This window comes from Meleagris gallopavo, chromosome 6 (genome assembly GCF_905368555.1).
Source record: "Meleagris gallopavo chromosome 6, MGAL_WU_HG_1.1, whole genome shotgun sequence".
Taxonomy (NCBI): domain Eukaryota; kingdom Metazoa; phylum Chordata; class Aves; order Galliformes; family Phasianidae; genus Meleagris; species Meleagris gallopavo.
Window position 1 is genome coordinate 2,382,011 of NC_139409.1, and position 12,455 is coordinate 2,394,465.

The 12,455-nt window shown below is 45.7% G+C and overlaps 1 protein-coding gene across 1 annotated transcript; it reads right to left on the reverse strand.

Annotated features, from left to right (window-relative positions):
• Nucleotides 1-102: 102 nt before the first annotated feature.
• On the reverse strand, nucleotides 103-12,016 carry ARF1 (ARF GTPase 1). The gene is made up of 5 exons (XM_010712278.4): nucleotides 11,857-12,016; nucleotides 3,543-3,721; nucleotides 2,720-2,830; nucleotides 2,080-2,204; nucleotides 103-1,680 (listed from the first exon to the last, which is right to left on the reverse strand). The coding sequence occupies exons 2-5, from the start codon at nucleotides 3,688-3,690 to the stop codon at nucleotides 1,519-1,521; spliced, it is 546 nt and encodes a 181-aa protein (XP_010710580.1). The 5' UTR covers nucleotides 3,691-3,721; nucleotides 11,857-12,016; the 3' UTR covers nucleotides 103-1,518.
• Nucleotides 12,017-12,455: the final 439 nt, after the last annotated feature.

A 12,455-nucleotide genomic window follows, 5' to 3' on the forward strand; every position in this document is an offset into this window, starting at 1 on the left:
AAGAGGTGGAGAGATGGGGCTATGCAGGAAGCCTGATGGATGCCTTCAGGTAGAACGGGGACTGTACAAAGATGATACAGAACAACACGATACCAGTGCAAGTTTCATGAAACTTTTTATTCAACAAGTATTTCATTATGATTTTGCCAAGATGATCAAATGAACAGCAAGGCATAAAAAACATGAAATAGTTAAGAGATTTTATTCTAATAGCTTTAATTACAGTGCTTGTTTGTCGAAATGAAAACTGAAAACAAGTATACAAAACAGTTGATTACTAATCGTGTATTGAAAGCAATAAAGGTTTCCACAACACTAAACAAACCAGTTCTGATAGTTCCTCAAGTTAAAGTTGAACAGCTCCAGCTTCTTCAGTGTTTATCAAAATACAAAAGAAAAGTAAAGAGGTCTTTTTTTCTGATGGCAAATCTGAACCTTGCAGTATGAGGGATGCCAAGGGTTTTCACACATATACAGATATGGGATTGTTCCAAAATGGGATTGAATACTTCTAGAGTGGAATGACTCTCCTAACTCTCATGCTTTTTTTTATTCCCCTAGACACTATACATAGATGTTTGGTGTTTTTCATGGCAATTCTTACTTAAGTACAGTACTTTCTGACTATAGAGCTTAGGACTAGTACAGGCTGTGCTTTCTGTGGAAAAGTTTGCCTTCTGGAGTGGTTTACACACAAAAGTACAAAACACTTTTGACAAATACAACAGGCTAGAAATGTGACTTCCAGAAATGATTCAAGTTCAACGGATCTGACCAATCTCACTTGAACCAAAAGGCAGAGGTTTAGCTTGAGTCTGCCAACTCATCTAAACCAGGTCTGACAAATCTTGGAGCTAGTATGAACAAACATGAGCTACAGAAAGAGCCAGAGATCTGTAAGTTAGGACCTGTGTTCTAACTCAATGGAGCTAACCTGGTGTCAACCGCAGCTTCACTGTTTCCAAAGAATCAGGAACCACCACGTCAGAGCTAGAACAGCAGAAGCTATGGCAAACCTTTGTGTCTTGAAGTGTTTTTACTTTTCCTCGACTATTAAAAAAAAAAAAACACAACAACAAAATACAGTATTCAGGTTAAAAACCAACCACCAAAATGGACCTCACAGATCTCACAACCCATCCGAGATAGTATTCAGCTCTACTGCACAAGGACTGCTGGCAACCCCTACGTTAAGCCACTCCATCCCTTCCAAGTACTAAACAGTGAGTTGATTCTTTACAATAAAAAAGCTGAGTAATATTGCATAGGAGTACCAGAAACTGCCTCATTGGAAACAAAAACTATTTACATTAAATAAGAAACCTAACTGTTTTCTGGCTTGTATTTGCCACATTTACAGCATGATGCAATATATACTGTGACAAAAGAAATGAAAACAGCTTCCGGCACTCAATACCACAAAGTAGCACAGTTTGCCACATTAGAGTAAAGCGAAGGGCGAATAGGAGGAAATAAGAGGGAGGGGTGGAAAAAGAGGGAAAAGGAAGGTTTATGGTTTCATTTCTGGTTTCGGAGCTGATTGGACAACCAGTCCAGTCCTTCATAGAGCCCGTCTCCACTAGTGGCGCAGGTGGCCTGGATGTACCAGTTCCTGTGACGAAGAGAATGCAGTCCGAGTTTGTCTGTGATTTCTGCTGCATTCATGGCGTTGGGCAGGTCCTGCAGAGGAACAAGAGATGTTTTTCTCTCCTGCCAGCTGAGAAGCAACACCTGCCCGTCCTGAACTATTAGTTCTCACTGGCTGTCAGCTTTAAACCCACTTTATAAAGTTAGGAAAGCTCACAGTTACAGTTCACATCCTTTCATTCACTTTCCACTCAGGAAATATTTTCTGCAACTGCAGCTTTGATTTAACCTCAGCTTCTACCACGAAGCAGTACTCAGCTCAGCACTTAATACTCCATTTTCCTACTCCTAGAAAAGGACTCACAGCTTTTTCACCCTTCCCAAGTGAGCCTGCACAGCTGATGGAGCAGCAAGCTATGCCTCCTTTAAGTTCACCCACAGAAGGTGCTTTTCAGACAAGAACACAAATACAGACACCTTCCTTTGGCATACCTGTTTGTTAGCAAACACTAATAGAACAGCATCTCTAAGCTCATCTTCTGCCAGCATTCTCATCAGCTCTTCTCTGGCCTCGTTCACTCGTTCTCTGTCATTACTGTCAACTACAAAAATCAAACCTAGGAGAAAGCAGACAATAAGCATAAGCACACAGCATGTGCTGTTTACATCCGATACCTGGTTCTAGACATCAGAATTAAGCTGTGAAGAGAAACTATACGAAAAGATCAAGTTCATATTGTTGTAATCTCATGTCTGAGAGAAAGCCTGCTCTTGCCAAGAGCTGGTGAGAACAAGCTGATGTTGATGTGCATGCTTTTGGAGCTCGTTCTCCAGCGACAGGACCACTCAATATTTTCCAATGAGAAGCATCTCTTAAAATCCTGACAGGACAACGCATGCACATTAAAGGCACAGCAGTGGGAGAAATGACAAGCTCTCAGTTCACAAGGCTGCTACAGCCTGTAGGAAACAAGAAGTAAGGACTGCTTTGAAGTGCTGGGTGGGAGCTGTGATGCTTACAGAGGAGCAGGAATTCTAAACTCAGCGATTCAGACGGACAAAAAAGACTGCTTTCTAGATTTCTTTCTACCCCTCTTGCTCTGAAGCCGGTGATTTAAGTGTTAGCACTCACCTTGTGTGTTCTGGAAATAATGGCGCCAGAGTGGTCTGATCTTATCCTGGCCGCCTACATCCCACACTGTGAAGCTAATGTTCTTGTATTCTACTGTTTCCACATTGAAACCTGAAATAGAAATCGTGGCAAAATCTCAGTTAAAATGGGTACAGGTCAACCATGTTTATTTAGCAACTCATGTTCAGAGTCACTACTAAAAACATCACCTTGAAATTGAAGTCTGCTTTAAATAAGCAGCCTTACACTGAGGCCCTCTGAAGAGCCAAACGTGGGCTCTCTACAACTGCTCCTCTCACCACCACCTCGCCCCAATTAGTTAAATTAACAAACCTAACAGCTGTAACTGCTACTTGAGCAGTGAAAAAAGAATCAGAGCAAACTGTGTTATATTAAATAACAACAAAAAAAACCCACAGGCTTCTGAGGGCAGGAAATAAATCTTGAATCACAGTTCTCAGCCACTCTCCTCCCAGGTAACATGGAGGCACTCCTCCATTTCTCAGCCTTAACCACCTGAGGTCACAGTGCACTGAGCAGAAGGCAGGCAGGCTGTCCCAGCCCACAAGGGGCTAACCCATAGATGACTGAAGGGAGGGAACGCACAGGGGAAAAAAAACAACAAGAAAACAAATCTCCTCCTGTGTGAAAAGATTTGGCTGTGCTATCCTCATAGCAGCCTCAGCAACTGTTTGTTCTGATAGCAAAGTCAGAGTGCAGCACTACGTCACTTAAACCAGCAGTGCTGGCAGCAGAGGTGAGGCACTGCTGCAAACACTGCACCCTGATCCCAAAGCAAGCAGTTAATAGACAAATGTCTTACCTATAGTAGGAATAGTAGTTACTATTTCACCAAGTTTAAGTTTGTACAAGATAGTCGTCTTTCCTGCAGCGTCCAGACCGACCATCAGAATACGCATTTCTTTTTTGCCAAAAAGGCCTTTGAAGAGGTTAGCAAAAATATTTCCCATCTTGAGATATGCTTTCACTGGCCAGTGAAGTCTGGAGAAAGAGATCACAGTATCACTCATGAGTCACCAAGGGCTGTGTTCAGACCTGGGCACAACCAGCCACCAAAAAGGTACTGGACAATACAAACCTGTGGAATCCCTGCCCACGAAGACCAGGAATTTTTCCATATCGAAGCCAAACCAAGAGACAAACAGCTCTGCCAGAAGTTATCCCTGATAAAAAGGCACTGCTCTGATTTCAGTATTAAACTCTGCTCTCAAACTATTCTTTTTGTTTGTTTGTTATTGGCTTTCAGCACAACAGACAACTTGGGGCAGTTTGTCCCTCACTGTTCAGCTTAAGGTCTCACCATAAAGCACTACTTCACCTGAAGTACAGCTTTAAATGCAGGCTCATGTCTTCTGCTTAGTTGTTCCTTCTTTTGAAAAGGAAACTGAGAACGTGGCTTGGATTCACTTCTACTCAGAACAGTTTCCTTCCTCTTGAAACCTCTGGGAGTGGTCAGTGAACACAATGCCACACAAAGCAGCATTACGTTCACTGACACAGGAGAACTTCTTTACAGAACCAATTGTCTCCAAACCTTAACTATCAGAAATGACTGCTACATTGGAGGGGTTTCTCCCTTCACTTTGGACACTCAGAAGAGATCAGCAGCTTCAAGAGCTCCTGCTGGGGCCGGGGGGCACCACCATGCTGTACTCTGGGAAGGGACTGCAGCCCCAGTGCTGCTCTTCCACAAAGCCCTGCCACCACACACTTCAGCACTGTCATCACCAAGAACCATTATTCTGCTTGCATGAGATGAACAAAGCAGCCTGAAAGCTGTCGGATGTGGCTAGGGCTGTTACACACGTCTAGCAACGCTGATGTAAGTTTGAAACAAAACAAGTCCAGTTGAAAAGCCAAGCTTAAGACAGCAGAAACATACAGGGCAAAGACGTGTAATGTTCAGGGGTTGGGTTTCCTGCAAATCGAGTCATAACTCAAATATGAACTCTGAATCAGCTCTCAAAGCTGTTCTGTGCTTTACACTGCAGCTGTGCGCTTGAAATACAATTCTCACAGGACATGTTTTCCAGAATTGCTGCTCAAGACGATTAACAAGCTGCGAAGCTGCAGACTAAAGCCTTGCCCTACTGCTCAGCTCTGCCTGCCCTGCTCAGCACCAGGAGGCCAGAGCTGCTCTGCCCCTCCCAGGAAGTGTGCTGGAAGAGACTCTGAACCCCAGAGCTGAGCACTGCGATGTGAATGGAGTCACATGTCTCAGCACAAAGCAGCCTCACAGTGCAGAGTCCACCCCGAAGTTTCTGCACGACAAACAGCACTTCTGAAGTTGTAACTCGTGTCAGGTTGTTCATTTCACACACTGAAGCTCAATGCGATTGGAACTTCACAGCTCCATTAGCCAGAAGGACAGCCTGTGGATTAAAACCAAATGGAAGTTTTGGAAGTTCTATTATTTCACCATTTCCTTCACATTTCTGAACCACTACCATGAATATTCAACAGCCACTTCAATCTATGGAACTTACATAAACAGGAAAGTTAATTAGGAAGTAGAGAAAACAGTTTTGCTGGAGTCCTTGTTTACCCAAATCATTCACAGCAGGAAATGTCTCTCCCCAGCAGCTCTGGCCGGGATGGAGGCTGTGGGGCTTTCCTTTGTCTGCTGCCTGTGCTGACTCTATCTGCTGCTTTATCTGAAAAAAAAAACGCCAGGGCTGAAGCGTTACCTCAGACCAGAGCTCTTACAGTACAACAAAATGGTGCTTCTGCAGAAGAAGAGCCGTAAGCCCTGCAAGAGATTCCCCCCCCCCACGAGTAAAATCATAATCAGCTGTTAAATGCTTGGGACCAAAGGCAGCAATCAGGTAACAGAACCAAACCTTAACACTCACTCCACCCCTTGGAAAAGCCACACTGCCAAACACACTGCACAGCCTTGGCTCTAAGAGTGGTGAATCCCACCAGATTTCCCTTCTCCTGGCAGCTCTGCTTTATAGGAGTGCAAGATATCACGAGAAGCCCACGTGCAGAACTCCCCCACGCTGCTGTGGTTCCCACCAGAAAGCTGCTGGATGCTGCTGAGGCAGAAGAGAAGATGTCTGTCTGTGTGTCCTTCCTCTAACAGCAGCTAGCACGTCTGCCTGCTGTCACAGGAAAGAGAAGCCTGCCCCATGCCTGCTCCCGTTAGGAGGCCATCTCTGCCACCACTGTGCAACACCACACTAAATGAGCCAAAGCACCTTCAGTTACCTCTTCCCTGCCTGCAAAATCCTTAACCAAACAAGCAACAGGACTTTGCCCAGCCCTCTGACAGCCTGGTCTCTGCTCTTGGCTGTGCCATCTGACAGCCCAAACTCCACCAGCATGCAGACAGTGCTGCCACAGTCTGGAACAGCTTCCCACAACTCCGCTGTCACCCATTAATACAACTCAGCTGAGGGATCATGCGATTGCTTGCAGTGTACTTCAGAGCTGAATCTGCTTAGTTCAATTCTCATTTCAGTCAATTAGTCAGACCAGGACAACATACACATTCCAAAAATATGGGGAAATTTAAGAGTCTGTTAGGTTTACCAAGTAATCCTGTCACTTCTCAGCCATCTTAAAACTTCTGCAACCTGCATCATAAAATGGTTTGGGTTGGACCTTTAAGATCATCTAATTCCACCCCCCAGCTACAGGCAGGGACACCTGCCTCTAGACCAGGCTACTCAAAGCAATCTGAATCAACAGCCAAAGCCTTCTGCAGAGCTAGTGTGCACAATGCCCCAGCACAAGTCCAGCTCCTCCAGATGGAAGCCCAGCACTGCCCCCAACCACCTCTGTATGCCTGCACAGCTCTCATTTCTGCTCACCTTCACCTGGCCTACTCCTCCAGAGGTGTGAAGCAGCAGAAACCTGCTGGGCAGGTTCAGAAAAGCTATAATGTCATTGGTAAACAGCAAGAAAGAGACACTCTCTGCGTAAGGCTGCAGCTCTGTTTCAAGGAAGTCAGGTATTTTCAGCAGCCTGTTTTCTAGTAAGTGATATGGTTAGATAAGCCATAAGGAGGACAGGGAGCCTTTTTCAGAAAGGCTTGGTATGATGAGTTAAAAATGAATGAGCATCTGCCAGAGCAGGCACGCCAGTGCCTGTTAAAGCAATACAGCCCATGAGTAACAACCAGAAATTGTCTTTATTAATTGAAAGGGGTTAGAGTAAGAGCTCTGAGGAGCTTCTCAAGACCAATAATCATTCAGCATTTAATCTTCTGTAGCACTCTGTATTTAACCACACGTTAATGCATTTCAATGCCATTTCATTCAGAGCCCTTACCCTGAGACGTCACACGCCTTTCCAGATGCACTGCTAGCTAAAGAGCCATCCCACAGCAGTATGACCACAGGGGCATGCAGTGCATCGAGGAAAGCACAGCTGTGTCTCGAAATCTCTGCCTTTAAACACAGCATAAAAGACCAAAATTAAAGGTTATTTAATTAGCAAAATTCTGCCTGCAATATAGAAATATATTTATTTCCCTTCTACACACCAACCCTTAGCACGCAAGACTTCTGAAGCGGCTGAAGAAGGGCTCTGAACTTGGCAGGCGGTGCAACAGAAGTTGCTTCATGCAATCATTTTGGCAATCTGTTCGCTCCCTTTGATAAACAGCAGCAGCAATAAGGTCAGGCAAGAAAAGCTCAGCCCCAGCACACGGCCATGCAGAAGGCACCTGCTGCCTCTGAGCTGGGAGCTTCCCTCAAGAGGTTCCCATCTTCGCTTCAATGCCTGTTTCAGAGACCACCAGTGTGCCTACCAACCTGACATCAGCACTGACTCCACCCCTACCATAATTAAAAGAACCAAAAAACCCAAACCAAACTCATAATTCCTAAACTGGAATTAATACAATCTGATTGTATCAGCCACAGGCAAACGAAAGCTGATCAATTTGTTACTTAACAGAAATATTGATCTGAAATCCAGCCCGTTATCATTAGTTGGCTTGCACCATCTTTATAGCATCTACACTGGAAGCTCAGCATGCAAAAACAAGCACAAAATCATACACAAAAGAGCACCAAACCCACGTGTAAATGAGAGGTGATAAAACTTTAAAATCCAAGTAGAACAGCAGCTGTTGGTGTTACACATGAGACTGGGCAAAGAGCTTCAATTTAAGTGCAAATCCAAGTTGGCAGCTTGTTCTTTACAATTTAAAGTGTGACTTTGAAGGGAACGTGAGAAGTGATCCAGCAAAGATTAAAACACTGCTAAAACTGAGATGAATTCAGGCCCACAGTTCTTCATATCACCTCACTGCAGGCACAGGCTGTGAAGTACAGCTGTGCTCTTTGGAACTTGAAGCAATTTCCTCCCAGGTTAAGATGCTCTGTTACAGTTTACCAGCCTTCCAGATGTGGTAACCTGAGTGAGAGATGACCAAGTACCATCTTGAGGCCTCTTCAACACTGGTATTTAGCTCAGATTATTTGGATTTGATTTACTTGAGATTTCAGAGCATCCTGATGCCACTAGGCATAAATTAAGCACAAAATCCAGGAATAGCTGACATGTCTGTTGGGCTTCCATCAACAGAAATGCATCTCCCCACTTGGCACTGGTGGTGCAGACATCCCCAGCAATCACTGCCTGTTATTTGCCTCCCAGAGAAGCTCAGAAGTACTTACACAAAGCATCACAAAATAAAAGATGCAGTTACATAACTGCACTCCCATGTGAAGAGGCACAGCTGGATGTGGTCTGCAGAGGTTTGAGGAAACCAACTGAAAGGCACCCAACCACACAGTGCATGCTTGAGGCAGATGGAGGACACGTCAACTGCCAGCAAGAAATGAGGTAATGAAAATCCAACACGGAGCTGCTTCTGATGTAGCACCTTCAATCAACAGAAGTAGGCTGAACATCTTGCTGCCTGTACACATTACCCAGATATAGCACTTCCCAAATGCTGTACCAGTCTCCAGAGAGCGCCGGGCTCAGAGTGGCAGGAAAACAGAAAATAATTCCATTTACAAGATCAAGGCAAGGGCAAAGGAAAGAGGGAAGATTTCCTATAGAGTGATGACTACTTCCTCAATATCACAAGAGCTCAATCCTAAAAAAAATAGGCAGATAAACAGAAAAAAACCAACAACAAAACAGCATCAAGCAAAGATGGCAGGCTGCTCAACTCCATACTCAAGCCAGCCAGCCCTGGCCTTACTTTCACCTTGATGCAGATGTAGCAACTTCTATTTCACGGCCAAATCTCAAACTATTTTAAGCAACGGCACACCACCACACAGAACTCTAAAGTGTATTTTTCCAATGTATTGGTTTGTACATCTGGTCTGAATGATATTTTCTTTATGAGACATGCGGGCGAGCACAGGAGGGGCCACAGTTGATGGCTTTAGAAGTTGTTCATGGCTTCCTTGCAGACTGCTCAGGAAATAAAGCAGTGCCAACAATTCATAACACCAGGATCTGACTGACTCCACGTTCACCTGTCAGATAGGGGCACACTGGTGTGAGAACACAGCACTGAGAAAGCACTTTTCAGTCAGGCTCTGCACAGTTTTTCAAGGCTGAACTATTTTCACACATTTTAAATCTCCAGTTCTAAGCCAAATAAGCTGTTATTCATTCATACCAGCTGGGCACTAAATCAATGTTTACACTCCTATTAGAAATGGCAAGAACTCGCTGGAGAGCTTCAGTAATGAAACTGGCTTTTGGTTTGGGGAAAATGTCAAAGCAGTGCCTACACAGCTAACTGGGTACAAGAACCAGGGTATGAAAAAGAGCTTCGTTAGGCATGAGTTTAATGAGAAATGAAACATCAGCAGAGCTATTGCCACAGTCCTTCAGTGTTTGCATGTGTTAGAAACAAGAAACAGAAATGGATACTTGTGAGCAAAAAGAGAAATATGCTGAACAACAGAAAAAGCAGCTGCTGGAGTAGGAAGCCAGTTATAAACCTCTTTACTCATCAATTAAGATAGGGAATAATGGCAGAGGGCAGCGCATCTAATAAAAGCTCTGCAGCATTCCAGTAGCAAAGCTTTGGCAAAGCTTTCCAAAGATTTCTAAAAATGAATCTCAACTATTCCTTCTAAGAAAAAGTGCACTGATTTTCACCAACTTCATCCACTGTAAGGAAACAAAACCGATTCCTGTGAAGGCTGATGAAATCTGTAAGAAATCTACCTTTAAAAGCTGCTGATAAGTGCAAAGGTGGACTTTCATTTCTACACAGGTCTTCTATTTTTAAAGAAAGGTTCTTTCAGCTTCAGCACTGCCAATTCAGCTGAAGCCTTGCATTGTGAGCTTCTCCTCCTTTCACCAATTAATGTAACCAATAGCTCACCTGATAACTTCAGTGTGATGTATGAGTGTTGCTTAAAGCAGGTTTTCCAACAGGTGTAACTGGAGTGCTACAATTATAAGGACTGAAATGCAGCCCCCTTTCCCCCCTCATTGTGTTTGCTTTGAAAAAGCACAGCTCCAGGCCTGCCCCTTTGCACTGACTAACACAGGGAGCTGCACATGCCAAGCAAGAACACAGCACTTCTACCCTAACCCTTTTCAGATCTGTACTGTATTTCATAACCAGGCAGTCTCCAAAACCCAGCAAAAGCCAAGAACTGCTGGGGAGAGATTTACTTTCTGTTACTTGTGTTTTACCCCCAATTCCAGGCTCTCAGTGGTATGGTCCAGCAACTATCACATACACCATAGGCTACCATAGCAGTGAATGCTGTTCTGAGCAGAGATGACATCTGCTCGAGTCATTTTTCCACCTCATGCCATAGTAGAAGGGACATCAAACACAGCAAAGCAATAGAGCTGAAGAAGTTCAAGTGAGGCAAGCTACCTCACCCTTTCACCCAATGTAATTGCAGCAACAGACAAAGCAGTCCAACAGGGTTCTGGAGCACTAAGTGTATTTTAAATACAAGAAACCCTAAGTATTATACCAGCCTCTCAAACTTGGGTTTCAAAGAATCCCTTTCTTTCTGTACCTGTAAGATTATGAGTACTTGTATTGACAAGTTGATTACAAAACCTGTGAAGCAATCCTCCAGTCCTGCTGGAGTTCTTTTCTCTTACAGAAAGGTTTCAAATCAGCTGTAAAAACAGTAATAACCACATCGCCAAATGACCTTGAGCAATTTACTTTGACTTGGATTTCTTTGCCTGAAAAATAAAGTTAAGAGAATGTGTAGAAGAGGGGCATTGCAGCCCTACAGCTTGCAAAACAAAGTTCAAAGTATGAGATAAATCGTTCACATTTTATTTATTGACAAAGTTACATTTCAAAACAAGAACTCTAGATAGAACTCTAATCAACCTGTGGAATTTACTTTGGCAAAAACCTAACAGCAAATCAGCAAGGTCAATGGCAAACACAACATTTTGGTGGTTTTATGGCCCAGTGAAATTTTAGTCATTCTGTAAATTCCCATTGCTAACCTACCACTTCATCAGATGGAAGTTATCAACCTGAAGTATCACCTCAACCACTCAGAGCCATGACATCGTGTTTTTGGACAGAATGTAATATCCTCCCATTGGGGGAATACTGTGCCAAGGAAAACTGATCTCCCAGAGCACCAGACCCGAGCAACGGATACCAAATCGAGCCTGCGGCGAGCCGAAGCTGAACTTCTTCCCAGCAGCCCAGCACGAAGCCCCACACAGGCTCAGAGGAACTGCGAGGAGCACAGCTTTCGGCTAACCCGAAAACCAGGCAACCTCTCCCCGCATCCTATCCGCGGGCGGGGCCGAGGCCAGAATGGGTTTGGGGAAGCAGAGAGGACAAGGCCACCCCGCCTCGCTCCCAGCAGGGGGAGGGGAGCGGCGCGGCCCCCCCCCCAACCAGTCCCTGTGAACGATCCACCCCCCCGGCCCGACCCCCCCGCCCTCAACGAGAGAACGGAGGCAGATAGGACGGCAGCGCGGCTTACCTCTCCGCCAGCAGCACGGCAGGAAGGGACAAAGGCAGAAGGGAGCCGGAAAGCCGCAGCCCCGGGCCTCCCCTCAGCGCAGGGCCGCCGCGCCTCCCCGCCGCCCGCGGGCCTCGGCCTCCCCCGCTCCACCCAGCGGCTGCGGGCGGATACGGCGGGCGACGAGAATGAAAAAGGGACGGAAAGAAGATAACGGAGACCCACCGGTGTCAGCTGCTGCCCCGGGCAGTGCGTCTGGCTGTCCTCGGGCTGTCCCGCTCGGAGCCGGCTCCCCCCGCGCCTCTCAGCCGCTCTCCGCCCAGGCACACAAGATGGCGGCGCTCCGGGGCCACGTCAGTGCCAGCACGCGGGGCAGCATGGGTAACCGAGGATGCGAGGGGGCGGGGCTTAACGTAAACCCCGCCCGCCGTCTAACCACGCCCAATCAGCGCCCACGCCCCTGGACGTGTGGGGTTTGATTGACGGCGCCCTTAATGATGGATGGGCAGGGGGGAATGGGGACGCAGAGTGAGTTGTGTGGAAAATAAAATTAATGTGGCTTGAATGCTCCAGAGAGTGGAGTAGGAACACATCTGGTAGTTGGGGATGGTTTCCTTTCAGCTTTGAGTTACTTCAAGGTAAATTGAGGCCATGTGCCGTCCCAGGCTAACTCCTAAGTACTGCCTTTATAAACACAGGCAGAGGAGTTTTAAAAGACAGCAGGCAGCCATGAAAACGGCTTATTCTGGGTTTCTCCACAGTGCTCATATTTACACTTTGAAGCCCTCCATCCAGCTCTCAAACAGGGCTGTAAGTGCCCGCCA